At 27.1% G+C, this 25,226-nt stretch overlaps 1 protein-coding gene across 1 annotated transcript; it reads right to left on the bottom strand.

Moving 5' to 3' along the window:
* Positions 1–19,047: 19,047 nt before the first annotated feature.
* Positions 19,048–19,950, bottom strand: LOC108469040 (auxin-responsive protein SAUR71-like). Its single transcript, XM_017769927.2, has one exon. The coding sequence runs from the start codon at positions 19,759–19,761 to the stop codon at positions 19,333–19,335; it is 429 nt and encodes a 142-aa protein (XP_017625416.1). The 5' UTR covers positions 19,762–19,950; the 3' UTR covers positions 19,048–19,332.
* Positions 19,951–25,226: the final 5,276 nt, after the last annotated feature.

Here is a 25,226-nt window from a genome sequence, read left to right as displayed (position 1 = left end):
TATTAATGATACATTAAGGCTTCAATTAAACAAAATGTCAATTTTCATTATCACTCTCCTCTCTATATATTACACGTAAATTCGAGACGTAATCATTTATTTTAATTTAATTATTTTTAAATTTCGAAAATTTAATAATATTTAGATTTATTGTATATTATTTCTAAAATATTACGTTGATAAACTTATAATCCATTAGACATTGAATCTACCAAATATAATAATATTTCTTATTTTATTAAAATACCCAAATCATAACTCAACCACCGAAGTAAATATCAAGAAAACATAGCAGCCATGCACAGCAACCAAAAATAAATTCAACAATGATAAACCTAATAGTATATCAAAATTCATAAAATAAAATAAAATAAATTCATGTTATATTGGTATTATTTTAGAAATAATCCTTCATAAGAAATGTTTAATTATGCCCCAATCCTCATCATGTTTGAATTCTTCAAATTTAATTTATCTACTTTAAATTCCAAATATTAGAAACAAATTATAATAAGATTCCCGAACTTAATATCTATAATCTTTAATATTTTAATTTAAATATTTCAAACAAAACATTTTTTAGTGTCAATCATTTATGAATATATTTGTTACATAAATTAATTTGCCAATTTAAATGTTGCCTTAGACATACTATTGGACAAAGCTAACTCTTATTTAAGTGTTGCCTTAGGCATGCATATACCATCTCTTATACAAAGAGTTGGCCAAAGCATATGACAAGTCTATCCCAACACTTAGGAAAGTGTTGGCATAGTCTTTGGACAAAACCGACTCTTATTTAAACGTTGCCTTAGGCATGCATATCCCAACCCTTATACAAAGAGTTGGCCAAAGTGTATGTTGGCAAGTCTATCCCAACACTTAGGAAAGTGTTGACCCAAATGTATAGGCATAGTGTTCGACAAAGTCGACTCTTATTTAAGCGTTGCCTTAAGCATGCATATCCCAACCCTTATACAAAAAGTTGACCAAAAAGTATGTCGACAAGTCTATCCCAACACTTAGGAAAATGTCGTCTTAGGACTAGACAAAGCCAACTCTTATTTAAGCGTTGTCTTAAGCATACATATCGCAACCCTTATGCAAAGAGTTGGCCAAAGCATATGTTGGCAAGTCTATCCCAACACTTAGGAAAGTGTCGCCCCAAAAATGTCGTCTTAGGACTAGACAAAAGCCAACTCTTATTTAAGCGTTGTCTTAGGCATACATATCGCAACCCTTATGCAAAGAGTTGGCCAAAGCATATGTTGCCAAGTCTATCCCAACACTTAGGAAAGTGTCGCCCCAAAAGTGTCGTCTTAGGACTACACAAAAGCCAACTCTTATTCAAGCGTTGCCTTAGACATACATATCCCAACCCTTATTTAAAGAGTTGGCGAAAGCGTATGTTGGCAAGTCTATCCCAACACTTACGAAAGTGTCACCCCAAAAGTGTCGCCTTAGGACTAGACAAAGCCAACTCTTATTTAAGCGTTGCCTTAGTCATGCATATCCCAACCTTTATACAAATAGTTGGCTAAAGAGTATATTGGCCAGTCTATCCCAACACTTAGGAAAGTGTCGCCACAAAAGTGTCGTCTTAAGACTATTTTGTTATAGTGCATGCATTTAAATTTAACAAAAAATCAATCAACAATGTTATTAATAGGACTTAAATTTTTGAATCGTACTAAAGAAATGTTCAAAGAATACAAAGATCAAGAGCATAATAAAACCTAAAAATAAATAGGATAATATCACGGTTTTTAAAATCGAACTGGACCAAGTAATAGTATCGAAAATCAATCAGGATATCATTTCAAAACAAAAATTATATTAATTGCCCAGTAAAAAGATTTTTTTTAATATTAATTTTTTTTAATTGAAATGATCGGATTGATAAACTAAATTTTCCTGTCAATGGTAGACAATTATTAAGCCATGCAATATCTTCTACCGTAACATGTTGAAAAAGACCAAACCCTCATTAATCAAAATAAATTAGTGAATTTAAAGCTTAAAAGTCTTTTTGTTAGGGAAGCAAACATCATAAATAAAAACTCATACTGCCATTCGCTATACCTAATCATATTGACATCTCTTTTCTTTAGGGTTAGTAGACTGTCACTAACAATGGAAGACTTTTTTATGACTACCAAACTAAAACTAGTCTTCTTTTTTTTTTTTTTTTTTGTATTTTCGAATAAAAACAAATATATATTGGGGGGATATTAATAAATAGGGGTTAGGAAGACCCTTTAGAGCATTGATAACATAAGCTTGACGATTTGCTTACGCGGTGAATTTAGAACGCGACACTTGGAAGACCCCAAAGTTTTTTCTATTTTTATTTTATTGTTTTTCTAATTAAAGTCTTTTACTTTGAAGATGTTGGCTCATGCTGCAATTGTGAACAAGAGTGGCTTAAGTACACGAATTGTTAAAGAGTTTTTTTATGGTGGGAGTTGAGTTTAAGGTTGACAATGATTTGGGTTCTGAAAATCAGTGTAAGATTTTTTACTGTATTTTTCTTTTATTTTTCTTGTTTAAAAAAATATAAGTTTTAAATAATATTTTTAAGTTATCCAGTATATTAGTGGTTGATAAAAATTTTCATAAGTTGCATTATTCAAAAAGATTATGACAAGTTAGGTTACTGTTAAAGATTATTTGACCTAAATTTTGTTATTTGTTGAAGAAATAAATACATGACAAGAAAAGAAAATTTGTGGGGGCAAAAGGCCGAGGGCCATAGGACCATATAGCACAAGTTGAATCCGTATAGAACTGTTGTTTTTTTATTTAACTTTGATTAGAATAGGATTTTTCAACCCTTAAGTAGATGTAGTTGGAACTTCTCTTATATCATTCGTTTTTCAATATCAGTGAATTTCTTCTCAACTGCCTATGGGTTTTTTTTCCTAAAAGAGTTTCTACATAAAATTCGTGTGTTTTTTTCTTCTCTTATTACTTTGCGAACATTTTACTGCCATTATCATCATTTAATGTTACGTAAACCAAATAAATTAAAATTAAGTCAAACTCAAATCAAACTTAAATATAAATATTTTAAAATTGAGTCATAATTCAATCTCATCCAATTCTTTTTACATATGTGATTATATATATTTTAAAAAAATCCAAAAACATGGCTGTAATTCATTGCTTTCGTATTTGGTCACTAGAGTTCAAAATGTAGACTAATCCATGCCCCCAAGAGTCTTATTTTCATATGAAACGACTTAAATAATTCTTATGACACGTCTTTTCCTTGTTTTAACTTTGTTTTTATTCTATGATTTAACTTAAAATTCGATTGTAAACAGGGAATAATTTTAACCAATTGACATTGGTGACATGTCCAAGTAGTTTTGAATAATGTTCCAAATTTTGTAATTTTGGTGCATGTAACCGACATGAGCAAAGAAAGAAAATTATGGTCCCCATTCATGTCCTTAAAGTAAAGATTCCATGAATCACTACGTAGCAATGACGGCATGCATATGGGGAGTCAAATGAACAATCAATTTTATACCAAATGTAATAATTGAGTAGTAATTTATATATTTATTGTAGGTGAGGACAATGTTTAGATTGGATAGATTCGGTTGAATTGAAAATTAATTGAGGTATTGATTTAAAGGAAGAGATTAGATTAATTAATTTGTAAACTGTTTTAAACTATGGTTGAATGATAAATTGGTAATTGATTGAAATGATAACGATTTATTGAGAAAAAATTAAACCCTAAACTCATTAACTAATCGAGCCAAGCCCAACTTAAATTAAAAAAATAAAAAAACTAAATAGATTAAAGCCTACCTTTAACTCCACCGGACAACTAACCCGACTCAACCCAAATCCAAAAAAATGAATAAAACTATTATTGTTATTTAAATGTGTTTATAATTTTTTAAAATATTTTTCTAATTTTCCCCAATATTTTTCAGAATTTTGTTTGAATAATTATATATATGAAATTTCGATTTTGATTCAGTTTTCATAAATTACTAATTTCATTTTATGTTTTGTTGTTATATACACAAATAATTATAGTTATAAGCAGATTTTTTTCAAATGTATATAATTGAAAAAAACAAAGTTTCATATATATAGTTGGACAAGATTCAAAGTTTCATATTCACAATTAAACTAAATTAAAGTTTATATATCAATTTATACATCGAACAAAAGTTCATATATATATTTAAAATTAATCCCTTTAATTTAACATTAATTTTATTAAATTTTACTAAAGTATATAATTGAACTTTTATTATTATTAAATTATACCTTTTAATTCTCATTAATATAAATTAAAAAATTTAACCTTGTTTTTCCTAAAATACTCAACCAAATAAAACATAAAGTCGTTGGAATTTTAAAGTACTCAACCAATTCAATTAGAAATATATTAAAATTTCCTTTAATATGCAAAGTATATTATTATAAGCTTATTTTTTTAATATCTTTTACTTTTTTATTATAAAAATCGATAAAATCTAATCATAATAAAATTTGAACTTGTAACACAATAAAATATATGTGTGTGTGACTTAACCATTCAACCAAAGACCCATTTAAATTTTATATAAACTTCGATAAATATATTTATTTTAATTTTCCACTCACATTATGGATGTACCATAATCTAATAAATGTTAAAGTTTTGTGTGGAATAATTCAATACATAAAAGATTTAAGATTCTTTAAGCAAAATATCACCTTCTCAAATTATGATTTTTATTCTAAATTGGCCCTAAACTTCAAAACATTCTAATTACTTTCTTAAACTATCGATGCTACATCAACTAGGTTCTTTCGTTATTAAAACCTAATGAACACATCAAACCTTATATAGCTAACTTTAAAATTAAAATTTTTAAATCAATAGAATGTTTTCGCATAATTTTTAAAAGTAAAAACTAAAAATATTGTAAAATTAAAAAAATGTGAACGATAAAGTTTTTGTAAAAGTTTCGAAAACCTCAAAACCGAGGTTTCTAAAACATCTATTTTTACAATATTCAATTTTTAAAAAAAATTCATTTTAAATTATGTCATATAAGATTTGACATGTCATTTAATAGTTAAATTAACAATTTTAGTAACACAATGACCTAATTAATATAACATTGATAATTTAAGGATGTAGTTTAGGAACCAATTTAAAATAGGGTCATAATTTGAGGATGCTTAGTGCAATTAGCTATAACTATTTTACATGCCAAAATTTTTAGCCTCCTTCATATCTTTAAAAATTTTGTGTCAAATTACTAGGGTTATTTTGTGCAAAAAAAATTGACCAAATTGAAAATTGACCTAAACTGAGGTATTTTGATGGTTTATAGAATGTAAGTTCAAAAACTTTAGTTACCCGAAAAGAAATCAAATTTAGTTTTTTTATTTAATTTTAATTTTTATGATATAAAAATAAATATTTTATATTTAAAATAGTGAAAATAAATGTAATGCTCTAGAAAGTTTATTGTTTTTAAGAATATTTATGAAAAATGCCTTGAAATTTCGTCAAATAATATTCAAAAACATAAAACAAAGCTACTTTTATAAAATTAAGTCTAAAAATAAAAAAATGAATATAAAAATCGAGAATCGAACCGAATTATAATGAACGATTTAAAAAATCTAAAAAATCTAATCCAACCACACTAATATCACCCCTAAAAATTATTGACCCACTTTATTTTTATTAAAATTTTTTAAAGAAGCATCAATGATAACTCTTATTGGGCCTAAATAAATCTATAATCAATGGGCTAAATACCCACATAATTATAATTAGACATGTAATAATATTGTGGGTATTATACCTTGGAGTGTGACGATTCATACAAATTCTTCCACAATTAAAAACTATACTAATTGAATCTTTAATTCATTTTCTTTTCCTATTAAACCAAGTTTTAAATTAAGTCTAGCAAAATATCAATACCATACATAGTTAACGATATTTAGTTTGATCGAAAATAAAATTTTAAATTTTGATCCACCCTCTTTAACCTAAATCAGATTAGGCTTGCTCATTATAATATTTTTTAAATATAATAATTTTCATAATTATCTTGAAAATTTTAAAAAAATATTTTTGCACTACCATACTCAAGCTAAAGTGTTCCAAAGATAAAATATTATAAACAATAATTTTTACAACTATTCCAAAAAATTAAAATATTCTTAGGCACCATACTCAAAGTCCAAGTGTCCCGAAAATGTGACATAACAAATAATAATTTTACAATTATCTTAAAAAAAATTTTTACACCACCATACTCAAGGACCTTGAAAATGAATATAATAAATAATTTTTTATAATTATTCCGAAAAATTAAGAATATATTTTATACTACTATACTCAAACCCAATAATCCCGAAAATGAAATATAATAAATAATAATTTTACAATTATCTCTAAAATTTAAAATATATGTTCATAGCATCATACTCAAGTCCAAGTGCTTTGAAAATGATATATAGTAAATAATAATTTTCATAATTATCCCGAAAAAGTAAAAAAATATTTTTGCACCACCATACTCAAGTTAAAATGACCAAGATAAAATATTATAAATAATAATTTTATAATTATTCTGAAAATTTTAAAAAAATTTCGGGCACCATACTCAAGCCCAAGTCCCCCGAAAATAAAATATAAAAAATAAAATTTTTTATATATAGTAATTTGATGTTTTTCATATATATATATATATATATTTGAATAATTTCATCATTATAAGTTCTGATCATATTTGTGTTCATTTTGACACAATGTCTAAAATTACCCATAGACCCTCTCCAACACATAAATAAGATAATAATGTATTTTAACATACTTGAACCCACGTCCTCCTATATTAACAACGACACCCATATCAATTCTTTAATATTAATATCAATCGAACTAAGATTTAATCGATTTTTTCTATATATTTTAAATTTCAAATATGTTTGTCCTAATGGAGTGGGCAAATGTCAGTCCTTTTCATTTCTTTTCTTTTCCCTAACTTTCAGCCTCTAATATGATAGTTGAGATATCATAATCTTCTTTCGCCACTTTCATTCTTTCCAACTCATATGGGCCTTCATTATCATTATTTGCTTTTTACTCTAATTTCTATGTATCCATTTCTTTTATTTATATTAATTATTGCTTCATGTGAGTACTTAAATAGAAAATCCAAAAACACCTTGTGTCTAACTATAATGTTTTATTCAGAAAAATAGGAATCCTCTCAGAATCTTCATTGAATTTATAAAATATTTAATATTTGTAAAAAATTTAAAGTAGAAACTCATTTATGAAATCCAAGAAAAGAAGTATTATCTTCTCTATTTGTCTCTTATTTTCTCTTTCTCTCTCTCTTATTTCTCTTTTAATTTGAGGTTATACTAAACTTACATATCATCACAATGTTATATATATAGCTATAATTGTTAGATTTGGCTATGACCATCCTTTTGTATGATTGTAGTTTACAAATTGATGTCATATCACTATGTTTTTTTTTTTTTTTTGTAATGGAAGACTTGTTCAATTCTACTTATGTTTAACAACTCTTTTAAGTGACAAATATGAAAGTTGTTTTTGTCTAAATTTTTTATATATTTCAAATGATTAAATATAAAAGTCAGTTTCATTACTAAAATCGTTAGTATATAAATATGAATATGATTCCATATAAAGATTCTTTTGATCTTTTTGTTTTGTTTAGTTAGTACTATATTAAATTTTGTCAAACACGAATTTTCGGTTGATATATCAAACAAGAACTATTCGTTATAGTGTAAGGTTTTGATAATACCATTGTGCAAGACTTCTAATCAAGATAACGTCAAACTCTGATATTTCACCTTCATCATATCTATGAAAGATTGAAAATAGAACATTTGACTACAAAAGATCAACTTGAATTTTGCTATAGTCTAAAAAAAGATATAACCATCATAAAACGATAGTTCTATCTAAAGCTCGTTTTGATTATGTGAGTGAGTATAACTTTAGAATTTTCAAGACAAGTTCTATAGTAAAATTTGAGGACTTGTTATAAAAAACTTTATCAACCTTTCATGCATCCAATATGTTCATATAACAATAATATTTTCAAAAATATTCTAAATTAATTTCATGTGTTTTGGTTGTTGAACAAAATAAAAATATGTCAATGAAAAATCATGAAAGTCGTCATCCCACTAGTTTTATTTCATTCTCAGAAGTGAATACAATAATGCATAGTAATTTAAAAAGTGAAAGAAATTTTAAGTCGTGATCATAGTCATAAATGTGGTGGATGATATTATAACTATTGTTATATTATTAGTAACAAATACGTTGTCCACCCAAAAAAAATATAGTGAAAAGAAAGAGAATGATGGTCCAAATGATCCATTAAAAAGTATTGAAATTTTGAATTATTTTTGTAAACTAATTTTCTCATCTAATATTAAGTAGTTCACATATTAATAGTATATTGTTCGTTCCAAAATCAGTAATTATAAACAGAAATTGAGTAGTGTCACGAGCAGTGCCAACTGCTTTAGGTATTAGTGAAGAATAAAGTTGAAAAACAATAAATGTTCGATATATTTACGAAGTTCAGTTTTCTTTTGTTTGTGGGGTCTTATTCAGAGAGATAATTCATTATTTAACACCTCACACAGTAAGTTATTACAAGCACTAACACTCACGAGATTAGTAACCTCAAATTTGCACCTAAGATCTAAATCACTCTATAAAAATCAAATGACTCACTTGATTAAATAAGTGCTAAAATTTTCCACACATTTTATCTACACAAGCCTTCCAATATATAAGAGTTAAAAAGGCACATAAAAGAGCAAGATAATAAGCAAGGATATTATCTTGAATATGACAAGGATAACTTTTCAAATCTTTAAGATATGTTGTCAAGTTACTCGATTTAATCCAATCTCTTCAAAATAAGGAAGTCAATTTCCTTAATTCAATCAAAACCAATTTGAAGATATGTTTATATATTTGGATATCATAGATGTGCTTGCACAAATGCAAAATATCAACAATATCATATCCCAATAATTTTCGTTGCCAACTTTAACATGACAAGTTTATTATCTGATATGACGGATTCAATCATCTTGAATTATGTTTGTTATATAAATATATATATTAAACTTCAAGACAGAGATTGTAACATGCAATATATAAGTTTTTAACTAAATTCAAATGGCCAATTTCTTGCATTCACACGGTTTCTTTTCATTAATTTTCCAGTCATAGTCTTATTTTCGGATCTTCAATCATTATTTCCTTAAAAAATAAGAATAAATTTGTTTTTCTTTTGCCACCCACAAGTGTCTAGCTGTTAAAGAAGAGAAATACAAATTAATAATATTGTTGAAAGATTTGTGAAAGGTGGCATGCAATGCATGTGCCTGCTGCTACTGTGCTAGCACGAACGCGTCAAATAGTTGGTTCAACATTTATTCTGGGAATTAGTATTAAGGTTTAAAAACATGCTCCCACTCCCTATACTTTTATATATTTAAAATTTAGTCCTTTACTTCTTTCTTTAAAGAAATTTAACCTTTATATTTTCCGGATCTAAAAATACAAATTCACTTGTTAACACCGTCATGATTCTTTTGTTAAATTCTTGTCCATTATAACACTATTTTTTTTTAGTTATATGACTACTAAATAATTTTTTTAATTCAAAATGTAACACAAATATATTTTAAGAATGTTAAATTTTAAAAGTAGGAATTAAAAACTAAAAAGTAATGAGATAACATTCCTCAAATAAAAGTAAGGACTAAATTTCAAATGTACAAAGAATAAAATAAGTTTGAGCATATTTTAACCCCAAAGGAAACCTGTCTCATTATGCTATTTATATGTATTATTCTTTGTACATTTGAATTTTTTAATTCCAAAAATTAATCTTTATATATATATATATATATATATATATATATTAAAATTAAAGTCTAATCACTAATACTGTCAAAAGACTTTTGTTAAATTAGATTGTATGACTTCTTTCGGGTGACTAATTAAAGGAAAAAACCCCACCTACTTTCGCGTTGTTTTTATGATTTATGAAACAATGCTAAAATATTTTACAATCTCAAATTCAAAATAAAAAAATTATAACCCTAAATTTAATATTTTTATTTACTTATTTGATCTTCCACGAGTGTAACATTGACCACACATAGACAGTTTTAAAAAAAAAAATTAAAATGCCACATATTTCATTTTTGTGAAAGTCTATTAACAACATTATCAATTGGACTTCAATCAAAAGATTTAAATTTCAACTTTGTACAAAGTACAAGAGGTGGGAGCACAATTAAACCAAAAATAGCACAAAAATATTTATTATTAATAATAAATAAAGAGCCAATCATGAAAACCAAGACCTGTGTTTATAAAATAAAGAGTCAATCATGTTGGATAGATTATTATATATACATATCCTTAGAATTACTGATACTAATAAAAATACACATATTGAGCAGTTGTTCATATCGGAGTTTGTACCTTTTTACAAATAAAAATAAAAATTATGACAGGTGTTAAAGCTGTAACCAGCTTATTTATATTCTTCAATCCTCAAAATTAAATATTTATAAATTAAAATTTTTTTCTGCTACTTTTAATTCCAACACCACACTCCAAAGTCTTCCAAATCACAAAATATTGGAATCTTCCACCTTTTTCATTTTTTTAAAGATATTAAAATATATAATTAAGGGTAAACTATAAAAATAGTCACTTTTATTTACCTCAAATTACATTTTAGTCACTTATGTTTGAAATGTTCTGTTTTGGTTACTTACGTTATCATTTTATTATGAAGTGGTCACTCTATCATTAAGCTCTATTACTTCTCTAACGGTGGTCCTACATGGTAGTCCAAATGGGTTTTAAATGCCAACTTAGATGTCCTACATGGCGGTCCAAATTAAATTTATTTAATTAAAAACCTATTTTCAACCTAATAACTGGATATCCAAGTTGGTATTTAAAATCCATTTGGACTGCCACGTAGGATTGTCATTAGGGAGGTAACGGAATTTAATGGTAGAGTGACCACATCGTAACAAAACGATAGCGTAAGTGATTAAAACGTAACATTTCAAACATAAGTGACTAAAACGTAATCTAAAGTAAACAAAAATGACTATTTGTATAGTTTACCTTATCATTAATGATAGAATTACAACATACAAATTACAAATAATATTTATCCATTTTGAGAGGGTCGCCTATCCCTTTCACTTGTCTGTGATTGTAATGAACAGTCACGAATCTGAAAGAATTAACTTTCATTGACAAGAAAACATCATAAATGATATTTATACTATACGTGGTAAAATTCTCTTTTCTTTGTTTATATTTATAAAAGTAATAATATAAAATTACGAAAATAAATAAATAAATCCAAAGTGATTTGTTGGAGTAGATTGAACATTGTAAATATTTTAAGGAATATTTTATGTAAACACTCTGTCATTCATTGTATCAAGACTTGTTCTTGCTCTTTTCCCCAATTTTCTCATTATGCAAAATCTTTTGTCTTGTTCAAAATAAAGGTCTAATTGCAGTTTTAGTCCCTCAATTATGCTGATATTTAAAATTGTCATTTTCTACTTTTATTTAGCGTAATTTGGTATCAAACTAATAATAATTCTATCGTTAAAATGATGACATGGTTTTTTGTTAATAATTTTCTTACAGTACAAATTTACACCATTACTTTAACAATAATAATGAACAGTGTTATTAAATTGGAAAATATTAATAACATTATGAAATTAAAGGAATCAAATTGTGTCAATAGAAGGATTAAACTCCTAATTTTAATAAAACAGAAGGACTTAAAACTAGAAATAGACAAAATTGTCTCAATCATCTATTTGATAAAACACAATTAACATTTTCTATTTTTAAATCAAAATGAAAATTGGAGCCTTCTAGTGAGGTTAGGTTGGTCACATGTTTGATCAATGTTCTATTATTATTTAATTAATTCACTACGTAATTGATCTCAGCATGATTCAAATCACTCGCAATATATATATATATATATATATCAGTATGACATAAAAAGTATATTCTGAGTTGAATTATATCAAATCATGGTCAAATAAAAAAATTTAATTGTGTAACTCGAAATCTTTACTTTATTGTTCATATATATATATAATTTATTTATATATGATGTATTTTGAAAATATAATATTAGTGATACAATAAGAAAATTATAATGATACGAGACGGTTCACTTAAAATGGCAGAAAATTATAAAGAGATTAAGATGATTAGAATGTAAGTATTAGAAAAGAGAATGTATTTTGGCCTTCTATCTTGATGCCCGTGGACCTTTAAGGGATTGTCCTTGATCCTTTACAAGTTGCCGCATGTCGCCTAAGGTTTCAAACTCTTCAGGATTTACCTGGCCTACTAGTACATTATCGTCGGTAGGTGTGAGTTGACATGTCAAGAGAACAATTATATATGACATGTGAATGTCGAAAACTCTATCCATGTCAAGTGAATGAGCTTAATAGGATGGAGGCGCAATGTCTTAGACCCGCAAATGTCTTCAGCTTGCAAGGTGACTATTAGACAAGTCGTTGACTTGCAAGGGCTCAGGGATGTGAAAGGGCTCGCAATGAATACAATATACAGTGGCAAAACATGGCATATTGAATTTCAGGTGAGCCTAATTAAAATTTTTTAAATGAGAAGTTTAATTAAAATTTTTGAGAAAATTAATGAAAATTTTGAAAATTTTAAAGGGTTTAATTCAATTTCAAAAAATTAAATAACTTGATGGGAATTTTACAAATTTAAACTGTCATTTAAGTTTAAACCTAACAATTAAGTTGCCCAATCTAATTGATCTAACAATAATACTTGAAATTATAAAGGATAAATCTTAAAATTATGCATATATTTAGTTCAATATATAGTATTATATATAAAATTTGATTTAATTTTAAACCAAAATTCACGTGTAGTTTTAAAATTTATTCTAAATTTTAATTAAACACTTCTAAATTTAAATCAAGATGATAATTTAAAAGCTCGAATAGAATTAATTATTATAATTACATTTAAATTAAAAATTAGACCAAAATAAATCAAATTTACAAGAAAAATTCACACATTAATCTCAGTTTCCAACGAAATCAAACTCGTGAACACATTTATTTAACATATTGTTTTTGGTGGCTGAATTATCTATATGATCTACAAAAAGGACGGTCGAATTTATTTTGCCAGGGAACAAATGGGTGGGGGAATTTTGCTTGACTAAACCCTCAATCAATAATTTGTTGGTGATAATGACTCTTTTTTCTCTTTTAATCATAATTATAATTACAAATTATTACAATTCAAATAACTAAAACTATAATTAATTAGTACAATGCATTAAGTAAAATATATACTAATTAAAATAGAATAAATTTGGAAAAAATCTTAACTTTACTATTAAGCCAAAATCTCAAAGTGATTGGTATATTTGCTAATTTTTAAATTGTTTTATAAAATTTGATCTATAATCTTAACCTAATTGCATTGTGGGTCCTTGATATATATCCAATGTGCAAAACAGAAGAAAAAGACGATCCCCCCGCAACTTGTCCAACGTCTCTCTTGCTTGTGAGTTGTGACCTCTCTTAAACCTACTCCCTAGTCATAATCTTATGGGTCTACATCTATTATTTAAAAAAATAATACGAAAACGACACGTGTACATCAACATGTTAAAATTTTATTTAATGTGTATTAATTTTTTATATATAACATGTTTTTTAAGTGGAGGTTGACTTTTTTTTAATAAGTTGTTTGCTTAAAATTTATAAACGGGTCGATGTTGTATTTAGTTAAGAGTTTTGTCTCTCGACTTTGACAACAGTCTTTGAGGTTACTTGAAGAGACAATGGGTTCAACAAAGTGAGAGTATCTTGTCAGGCTATTTGTTTCGACAACATATAAGGCACTTATTTGCAACTACACTACTACTTGAGATATGACCATGCGATGAAGCTCTCCCACTTTGTTGAACTCATTATCTCTTCAAGCAATTTCAAAAATTTCCGCTAGAGTTAAGAGACAAAACTTTAACTAATGATTATATAAATAACACTTTAATAATTTTTCTCAAAAGAATAGAAAAATTCTTCGACGTTAATGATGAAATAAAAATACATAAATACAACACAAAAATATACATACACCTATATATACTTATCTATAATACCACGTCACCTGTATATTACAAAATTAAGATTTTTTTTTCTTTGTTTCTTTTAGCAATATGAACACGAAAACTTCATTACATCATTACGAACATGTTTAGGATATTGTATACTTGTTGGCATAAGACAATTAGAGGATATTCTCTTTACGTTTTCCTAAGATGATTACTTGTTTTTCTGCAAAAATTGAGGAAAAGGAGTTAGTCTGAGATGATTATTGTCTCACCAATCAAAAGGGATAAATATTAATATTATATATAAACTTTGATTTAATGTGTAATTTGACGATAAATTTTGATTTCATGTAATTATATCAATAAAACTTTAATTAAAATTCAAATATGTAAACGAAATTTTGATTTTCATTCAACTGTATATATCTAAAGAAATAAATGCATCAATATATTTTTATATTGAATAAACTAAATTATTTGTGTATGCAATATGTTAACGTAAAAGATGTTATATCAATAATTTTATTAGTGATTTGTGAAAATTGAATCAAATTAACATTTAGTGTATAAAATTGCATAAATTTGAAGTTTATATATAGCATTGCCTGTGTAGTTTTGGTTATTATCACTATATATAAGGGATTTTGTCAATAGACCTTCAAAGGGGTATGTATTACTTTTAATATGAGTTTAAAATTTTCATTGAAAGTGCATCAAATTAATTATGTATATATCATTACATATATGTGATCAATCCTTGTTAGAGTATTATGACCACCTAACTTTGCCCATTTGGTTTTGCCATTCATGCCCTTTTTGCCAAGACCTAGAAAATGCGCAAATTAGCCACTCTTGACAACCATGTCACTCTAATAAGACAACCATCACTTATCATTCACATACTTTGCAACCTATGCGATGTCACATAAGGAACCATAGAATGGGCCAACAAGCCTATCCAGAGATAACACGTGGCAAAAGAGGTAAAACCCATATAAATACCTCTTCAGCCCTAAGGATCGAACATGTTTGTGAACTCCTCACTCCGGACTCTATCAACACCATCTTCCCTAAGCTCCTCCTCCCTTTCAACCTTCTTCCACCATTCAAACAATACAACTCTTCGCCCGAACAAAGTAAATTGAACTCAAACTCTTTCACACTTTTTTCTACATCACCTTCCAATATCAACGTAAATTAAAGAAAGTAATTTTATAAACTTTCTCCGAAAATTTAAATGTGAGATATAATAATTTATGGATATAACTAAATTAAGTCATTAGATATTATAGTCAAATCAATAATGACACAACACATGTTAGTTACAAATTTTTGAAACACAAATAGTATATTCCTTGGCATATAAAAGATGTTGGACAAAAAAATCAAAATATTTACCTAATTGGGTTGATCTATTTTCCTCATTCTTTTTAGAAAAAGAAATAACTTATATGAAAATCAACTTGTTTATTGTATTAATCTAAGACAAAAAAGAAGTACAAGTACACATCTAATACCATAACATTAACTCTCCTTGTATCATTCAAAGCTTAGCATTAATAGTGGATTAAACCACAGGTAGAACAGTAAAAAAATTGTGGTTAAATCTTTAAATGACATCAATTCAAATTCGGCCTCTAAAAACTTTTATTAGCCAGGTGAATTCTCACTGTTAGCTAGGTGGCCAGGGATGTTCATTGTTAGAATCCATCAGGGTTTAAGTCTCCAGAGAGTATTTAGAATGTCCAATTTAAGGACAGCTCATTATTTGATGTGATGTGTGCACGACTGGTGTGAACATGTTATTATCGTATGTGTGAATATTGAATCTCTAATTATACTGTAAAAATGAGAGCAAAGTTTAAATATAATTTAAGATTTATCATTAAAAATTACAAAATTGTTGACTGCATTAATTAATTAGTTGGAGTATGAACAATTATTCAAGGAATTAATTAAGAATCAACCACTTAATCTAATGTGTTCAACTTCAACAACATCGTACCATGATTATAGAGTGCAAGTTTGAATGTAAAACCGTTTTATATATATTAGAGTTGTGTGATCCGAATCTCGTTTGATCTGGTATGAAAAGTTTGAGGTACAACTTACTTGTTAAATAAATAAAATACAGAGACAAAACAGGAAATCTGTGGGGGTGAAGAAGTGAGGGTCAAACTATGCCGCAAAAGTTAAATCCGTATATGACTATACTTCTTCTATTAAACATTGATTATAAGAGGGTTGTTTAACCCTTAAAATGTGTGTAGTCGAAAACCTCTTGTATTGTTGTTCTTCAACATTAGTGAATTTCTCCTCCTCTGCCTGTAGTTTTTCCCGAAAAATATTTTTCACATAAAATTTACGTGTTTTTATTTTTCTTTCTTATTGCTTTGCAATCATTCTTACAGTCATTATCGATGTATAGTATAACAATATATATATTTAATTATAAAAAAAATTCAAGATTATATATTAAAATTAATATATTATCTTTTATAATTTTTTGAAAATAATATTTAAATTAATATTTATTAGTGTTGATAAGCAATAACCAAATTCTTCTTTTAATCATTTTTGCGCTGACTAACTCCTCTTTTATTCTTCTTGGTTTCCACAATTTTAGACGTTACTTATTAACTCAAGACGTTACTTATAGGCTTGATTATGGGTTATATCTTATCAGAATGACACTCGATTTTAAAATTAATAAAAAACTTATATTACTATTTAAAAATAATAAATTAATTAAAATATTATTTTATATTAATATTTATATATTTTATAATAAAATTAGAATATATTATAAAATAATTATTTAATTTAAATTAGAGTCAAAACAATAAAGATAAAAATCTTTATTTAAACTGAACCTAAACCACCTAACCTATATACAACTCTAGTTAAAAGTAGTGTTATAAGTATAATCACAAATTACACTGTCATATAATACATATATAAATAATTATTAATTATTAATTATACTGAAATACACTATTAGTGGGGTTTTAGACCCCACAAATACGGTTAGAGGATGGATTAATGTCCTATAAAGGTATAGTAAAATATTAAAAAAAGGACACATGTCAATTTTTAAAACTACTTTATAATAAAAAAAGTACATTATCACTTTATCAAATACAAACCTATATATATAAAGAGAATATATTTGATATATCGCTAGTAAAGTTTTTAGACTCTACAAACAGGGTTAGAGTGATAACAAATATGCTATAGGTATAGTAAAATATTATATATATATATATATATATATAGCAATTTTTAAGTCTATTTGTGAAATTAAAAACTACAGTGCCAATAAACTAAATATTAACCTATAAAAGAAATGGAATACGTGACAAATTTATAACTCTTATGGAGTTAAAAGTATATCAATTTTAATATTTTAGATGTGTTTGATAATATTTTGATTCTTTTACTTAATAAAAGGATGAACAAAAAACATTGAATAAGATAAGTAGGTAAGTAGTTACTTATCATTCAAAATTAAAATATTTATTTTATTTTATTAAAATATAATATTTTAAATAATTTTTTTAAAGACATTTAATTATTATTCAAAATGATTATGTTAAATGATTAAATTTAATAAATAAATATTAATTTTATCAAACAAAACTTTAATTTTATTTCTTAGAGTTATAATATTTAACAATATAATTTATTCCAAATATTTTGTATGTATATTCAAAGTCATTTAAAAACTAATGTGGTTTAAAATAACATTAATTTTTAAAAAATGATAAAATGTAAAATAAAACTTTCATGATTAAAAATTTTCATTTAACTATACTCAATATTATTTAATTTAAAGTAAATTATATAATTTAAATTCAGCCTTAATTTTTATTAAATTCAGCCTTAATTTTTATTAACATTTAATTTTAAATTTATTAAATAATGATATTTATAAGTAGTAATTAGTCTATCTATAATTCCATAGAGAATGCAATTATGTACACCAAAATTTGAATACAAACAAAAGTAAAAAATTTCATTTCCTAAACATAAATCATGAATGAATGCTCTTCAATAATTCCCAAGGGATGCAATTATTCAATAATTTAATTTTTCTTCCAAGAAATTTTAATAATTTAAATTTCTTTTATGAAATTGTTTGTTGATAATTTTATTGGATATAAAGAGTCTCTATTGGTTTTATTCCTTAAGTGTCCTTCGACTCTACTGAAAGTTCGAATGGTTCGTAAAGTGATAATTACCCACCAATACCATGTAAAAACATCGATTCAAATCACACCAAGAGTAAATGTTGAGATTTCATTGATATGTGCTAGCGTCCCCGCTCTGTGAATATACCATCTTTTCGAGCTCTTGACAGAGTCGGAAAAAAAACACAGAGATAAATCAAACATAAACCCCCGAGCCCAATTCAAGACCTGTTCAGAGGACCTCGAGACCTGTTCAGAGGACCTATTAAGCTTCAATGAACAACACTTCGTAAATTTCTTCTCTTGTAGTTTAAATGCCCTCTACAATTTTCATTTAGAGATCCGATCAACTCCGAATTAAGTTGTCCGTGCCCCAATTCAATCCTCAAACATTAATAAATCTTTATTAATGGCGTTTGTATACGAATTTTCGAACCTTCCCAAAATACCCTTCCCACCGCCACCTGTAACATCGGAAGTAGAAAACAGCCACCTAATGTTCCACCAAATTGTAGATCTGCCCCCCCGACACTCACTCACTTTTCCACTAAGACTGCAATTCCATCCTTTGTTTGGACGCCGAGAAAATACGAGAAAAAATAAAGAATCAGAAATTCAAATCTAAAAAAAAATTCATCCAATTTCCACTTTCAGCTTTCATTGGAAAAAAAAGAAGAAAACAAAGAAAATGCAGCATTTTCTTAACTGCCAGACAGAAAACTAATCATGACAAAAAGAAAATATATATTGGGCAAAAAAAAAAAACGGACATTTCCCCCATTTTTGTTTCAGTCCTCCTTACATTGAAGAACTAAAAATTAAAATAAAAAAAAACCCTACATTTCTTCCCTTTTTTTCCCTTATATAATATATTTACATGAAAAAAAAACGACATCGTTTTTTGTCGTTTCACCGGTCTAAAAATCATTTAAACAGTCATCGGAGGATGACCGGAGTAGATCCTGTAAGTCACGTGACTCAACCCCTAGTCTTAACGCTTCCATAACCCTTTCAAAAACCAGCACGTGACACGGAATATGAAGTACCCCTTTTTGTTCATACCCGTATTCCTGAGCCGATTTATTAAGCAAACCGACGAAAACCGGGTGATTCAGCAACTCCGCACTCACAACGAACCGCTCCATCTCTTCCCCTACGTAAACCGGAACGTAACCTTGAGGCACCGTCTTTTTAACCGCCACACGGAAAGATTCAGCCCTAGCGGCGGATGCGGCCGAAGAACGATGACGGCTACCGGAAGAAGAGGAGGAAGAGTCGGAGCGGAGGAGGTTGTACTGAGCGGAAACGTCGGCGACGCGGGAAAGACGGCGGATGAGCTGCTTCATTTGGTGATAGTAATGCAAAATCAAAATCAAAATCAAAATAGAAAAAGAAAAGAGAACCCAGAGTGTAAAAAGAGATTAATGAGAGGAAAAGGAGAGGGAGAAGGGGAAATATATAAAGAGAGGGGGGGAAATGGGAATAAAGAAAGGAAGAAAAGGGTACACATAGAAAGGCGATGATGAGAGAGTGGGGGGGTACAGGTAGGACGTACTTGGCAGGTACTATTTACTCATATTATTTTTTTAAGCATTTTTCTTACAGAACATCACTGACCATAAATCCAACTGTTGTTTGTAGGGTTTATTTTAATGTAAGAAAAATTGTTGGTTTCTTGTCCTAATTTTAATGGTGATGGTGGGTGAACATGTTCGACTCCATTAGTTTAAAGAATTAGTTGAAATACGAGTACGGAATTGATTTCAGCCTAAGCTCTTCTTGTATATTTATTTACATCCACACATTTATTTACGCCTAAGCTCCTCAGTTAAATTATTTATTTTGATGGATTGATTTAAAATTTTATATGCTTGACAAGTATAATTATATTAATAAATTTAACAGTTAAATTGTTAAATTTTAATCGTATAAAAATATATAAAATCATTTTAATTTTGCTTAGAGTCGTAATTCTTTTGTCTAGATGGTTTAATCGATAATTAAAAGAATTTCATAAATAAGTTTAAGATGATGTAAAATATTATTTTAATTATTTTATTATATCCTAAAACAAATAGTATCAATTCAGGCTCGCTTTTGAAATTTTTTCTCTATATAAAATAATAATTCATACTTAAATAAAATAACAATATACATTTTTAATTAAATATGAATTTTCAAAAAAGAAAAATCCTCGTGGAAAGGTGAAGAAAGGATGATTTAACCAAATAAGGCTTTAAATAAATCTTAAATATCAATTTCATACATCTTTTATTGAAAATACCATATTCAAATGTTTTCTCCCACAAAAAAAAAAAGAAATAATATTTTGTATGCAATAATTTATTGAAAGTTCATTGATTTTTATAATTATTTATATAAAAAATACTACGATTATTGTATTATTTTTAAAATTTGAAACTTACCATGCATCTAATATAAACCTATTTTATAAAATATTTTGTATTAGAAATTGGATTCTTAACTTTAGTATTTTTGGGTGATTTAATTTTAAAGTAATTTTAAGTTTGAATCATTCTGATTTTGATTGTTTTAGATTTGAGTTACGTTGTTTGAGAATAATGCTTAATTTATCAAATTTAAATCATTTCAAGTTCAAGCTATAATTCATGTTATAAGTACGACTTTAATTAATTTAATTATACTTGATTTAAAATTTGTGTCATTTCAATTAATCATTCAAGTTATTCAATTTTGAGTAATCTTTTAATGTATAATAATAAATTTAGCTCTCTCCATTCACACATTTTGTTAATAAAAAAGCATAATAATAAATTTAGCTTTCATCGCTACACCTTTTGTTAATTTAACTTATATTTTTTAAGTTAAATTTGACCATTAACCTTTCAAAAAGAATTAAATCGCCTTTTTTTTAAATGAAAATATTAACTAAAACATTAATTTTTTTAACAATATTGGTGTGATAATCTGCATGCCAGTGTACACATACTTGTCTTATATGCTACATTAACAAATAATTTAAAGTTAACAAAAAAATTTCAAAAAATGTATGAAGTGCACATGAATTGGCATGCAAGTCGTCATGTTTAAAAATTTAATATTTAATCAGTATTCTCATTAAAAAAAACATTAATGTAATTCTTTTTAAAAGATTAGCGGTCAAATTTGAATATTTTTTAAAGATTGAGAGTCAAAATTAATTCAAGAAAAAAAATAAAGATCAAATTTAAAAAATATATTAAAAATTAAATTTATCATTATATCTTTTTCTAATTCGAGCCGGATAAGTTCACTTCAATTAGCCAGCCATACATCACCCTTATGTATATGATGGTAACTAGGAAACTTGCAAATGGGAAGAGTTTTCACCTAGCAAGGAAGATTGATTGTTAAATCAAACCTTAGCTCAAAGTTTCCTATATTAATTGGCCCTACTTCTTAATGTGACTAAGAAAGTTCCTTATATAGTCTTGTATACATATGATGACTAGCCATGAAACTTTGGTCTTTGCTTGTGGGAATGTTCCAACTATTAAACACTAAGATGCTAGAGACATAGCAACAACTATACAACTTGGAAGAGGAAATTCACTTCAATTGAAGTATTTGATTGAGAATCAAATTTCAATCTCCACACCATCACTCAAGCTTCATTCATTGCATATTATTTCAATCCAAATTTATTTTAATTTAGGTGTCACTATTTTTCTACATTGACTTAAATTGAGTGATGATTAAAATTTTTGTCGGACATTCGTTTGGTTTGGATTCGAATTGTGTTATCCACATTCCTTATCCTTAATATTGTATACGAAAAAGTCTCATTATGTATGGGTTTTAGAAGTGTTCATAGGTCGTGCAGCTCGTTTAGCCTTCTCAGCTTGTCTTGCTTTGAACCAAGCTTAGGTTTATATTTTTCAATGTCGTGTCTAACCAATACAAATAGTTTTACTGTTTATAAGTAATAAATAATGTTATGTAATATTGATATTGTACAAGCCCAATTTTGGGACCCCTACTTCTTAACCCCAAAACCCAAATTTCAAGCCCAAACCCCTAACCCAATAACATGACCCAAACACAAAACAAAAAAGAAACCTAAAAAACCCTAGCCACCGCCTCTATACTTAACTTTCAGCCATACTTTCTGACCCCCACCACTGCCTCAGTGCTAGTGGCACCTCCACCACCGCCTCTGCTCCACTACCATTTGCCTGCGACAACAATAGGAGAGAGACAATGTAATATAAAAAAAAGATTTGTAATGGCTATTTAAGGCCGAATCAAAAACGATGTACGGGGATTTTTTGGGGTGAAAAATAAAAGCAATTTTGATTTTAAACACTAGCAAGAGCAGAAGACCACAAGAATATCAAGAGCAAAAATAGTCCAAACAGAGAATCAACATCTAATAGCCCAAGGTGATTTCATTTAGTTATCATCGTTATTTTCTTTCTTTTAACCTATTTTACTCAAAATACACATATATTATAAACATATAAAAATATAAAAAAGGAGGTAAAAATATACCCTTTTGAACTCCACCATCAAGACGCGGTGGCCGGCCACGGCGGTCGTGGCAAGGCGGCACTACTGACAAGCGACGGTCAGTCACGGTCAAGCCCTCATCAAGACACGGCCACCAGCAGAGAGGAGAGCTCTTTTTTTTTTTTAAAACACCAAAGAAAAATGAAATTTTGAAGGATTTTAGGCTTTATAGCCTTCCAAACAAGACTGCTTTGGTGCCTGTGCCTGCACCCAAAACGACGCCTGCTTAGGCGCAACCCGAATCGGACCACCCGCTAACAAGGGATCCGCGTGTTTTCGTGCTTTTGGGGTATTTATGCCCCTAATCCTCTGCCTTTTCCATCTCCTTCAATTGGATCCCTTTTCTGCTTTTGTTTTTATTTTAGCCCATTAATTCGCTTTTGATTCACTTTGGTCCGCATCGAAACGATACGCTCGAGGACTTGGAATAATTTCATGATCAGCCCTCCATTTATTTCGCGTGTTCAAGTTAATCCCCTTTCCCTTTGTTTATTTTAAACTCGCCTCAAAGTTCCATTTTTAATTCAAATTTCATCCTTTTTTTTTCTCATTATTCTAATTTTATTTTAATATTATTTATAATATCATATTTTATTATTGTTGTATTTTTATTAATAGTTCATTATTATCATTTTATTTAATACTTATATATATATATATATATATGTTATAAAGTATTATTAATAATTTCAATATTATTATTCTTATTAACACATATGTATGTTAATATTATATTATATTTTTATATACGTATACATATTAACATTATACCATATATAAATATCATATATCTATATATATATTCCTTAAATATATCATATATATTGTGTACATACTTCTAATACTATCATTGCATTCATTTCAATATATATGTATATACTGCATAATATTGTTAATATTTATTTTAAACATTATTATTATTATTATTAGCATGTATATATACTATAAAAGTATTTCAAATATCGCATTTTTATTATGTATATATCTTAAATACGGATGCATTTCTTATTACGTGTATTTATCACTTAATATTGTATTTTATGTATATACCTTAATACTACGTCACTTCTATATTTTTATTTCTCATATTATCTTATATTTATATTTTCATTATTATACCATATCTATTTATTAGCATATCATTATCACTATTATCATTATATATTAGTGTACATTTTATATGTGTATATATACACATTTATATATATAGTTTCTTGTACATATACTATTACTTTAATTTAATATTTTATTATAATTGGCCCTTTTTGTATTTCTATATTTTCATTATTATCATATAGTAGCATATATTTTCATGTATATATACATATATGTTATATAGCATTATTAATAGCTTAATACTATTGTTTTTAGGTATTTGTGTGTCACATATGCTTTCATTAAATATATATATTATATTCCTATTAAGCACATATCTTACATTACATACATTTTTATATATGTATATATTTTACATATACTCTGTCCAATCTTTTAATATATTACATATATTTTTGTGTGCATACATGTCTCATTAATATCGCATTTTATGTATTTTAATACTACGTACACATATTATTATTTTAATATATACATTTATGTGTTTAATTATATATCGTCATTATTAGTCTTTGTTATTGTTACTATTTTTAATAAATATTGCATACATATTTGTAATCTGGTATTATATGTTTTACATACATGTGCTCCCTACTACTTCATATTCACATTATTACTATCATATTTAAATACCATGCGTTATTATCGTTTCGTACTATTGTTATTTACATTATTATTATTATCGTTATCGCTTTCGTTGTCATTGTTATTTTTATTCTTGCCATGTTTATCATTTGTTTATAATTGCATATTATTAGCCTTGATCTTACTTCATCTTTTACAGTTGATCATGTTATTGTTTTGACAATCGTCGCACCATTATTATATTCTTATACACATCAATGCTATATTTTGCTTTTACATTTTATTATAAATCGCGTTGCTTTTTGTTCAATGTATTAAAACAATTCTTTCATAAGAGCAAAATCCGTTATTAGGTAGTCCAAATAATCGTGTCCTAACTTACTGGGTTTCGACTTTTCCCATTTAACTTAAATAACTAATACTCTTTTAAATCATTATACGAGTTTTGAAAAATGCTTATTCTCAAGATGTGAAGTGTTGTGCCCTAACTTACGGGTATGATATTTTGTCATCTCGAAATAAGAATTTTGTTTAGAAATAAAGGCAATATTCGGTGTTTGAGAATTCGAGAAAACGTGCC

Source organism: Gossypium arboreum, chromosome 8 (assembly GCF_025698485.1).
Source record: "Gossypium arboreum isolate Shixiya-1 chromosome 8, ASM2569848v2, whole genome shotgun sequence".
In the NCBI taxonomy this organism is placed as follows: domain Eukaryota; kingdom Viridiplantae; phylum Streptophyta; class Magnoliopsida; order Malvales; family Malvaceae; genus Gossypium; species Gossypium arboreum.
The sequence above is the reverse complement of the archived record's forward strand: the minus strand, read 5'-3'. Positions and strand labels throughout refer to the sequence as shown.

Coding starts and splice junctions, on each gene's coding strand:
- LOC108469040 (XM_017769927.2), bottom strand. CDS start 19,761: ATGAAGCAGCTCATCCGCCGTCTTTCCCGCGTCGCCGACGTTTCCGCT.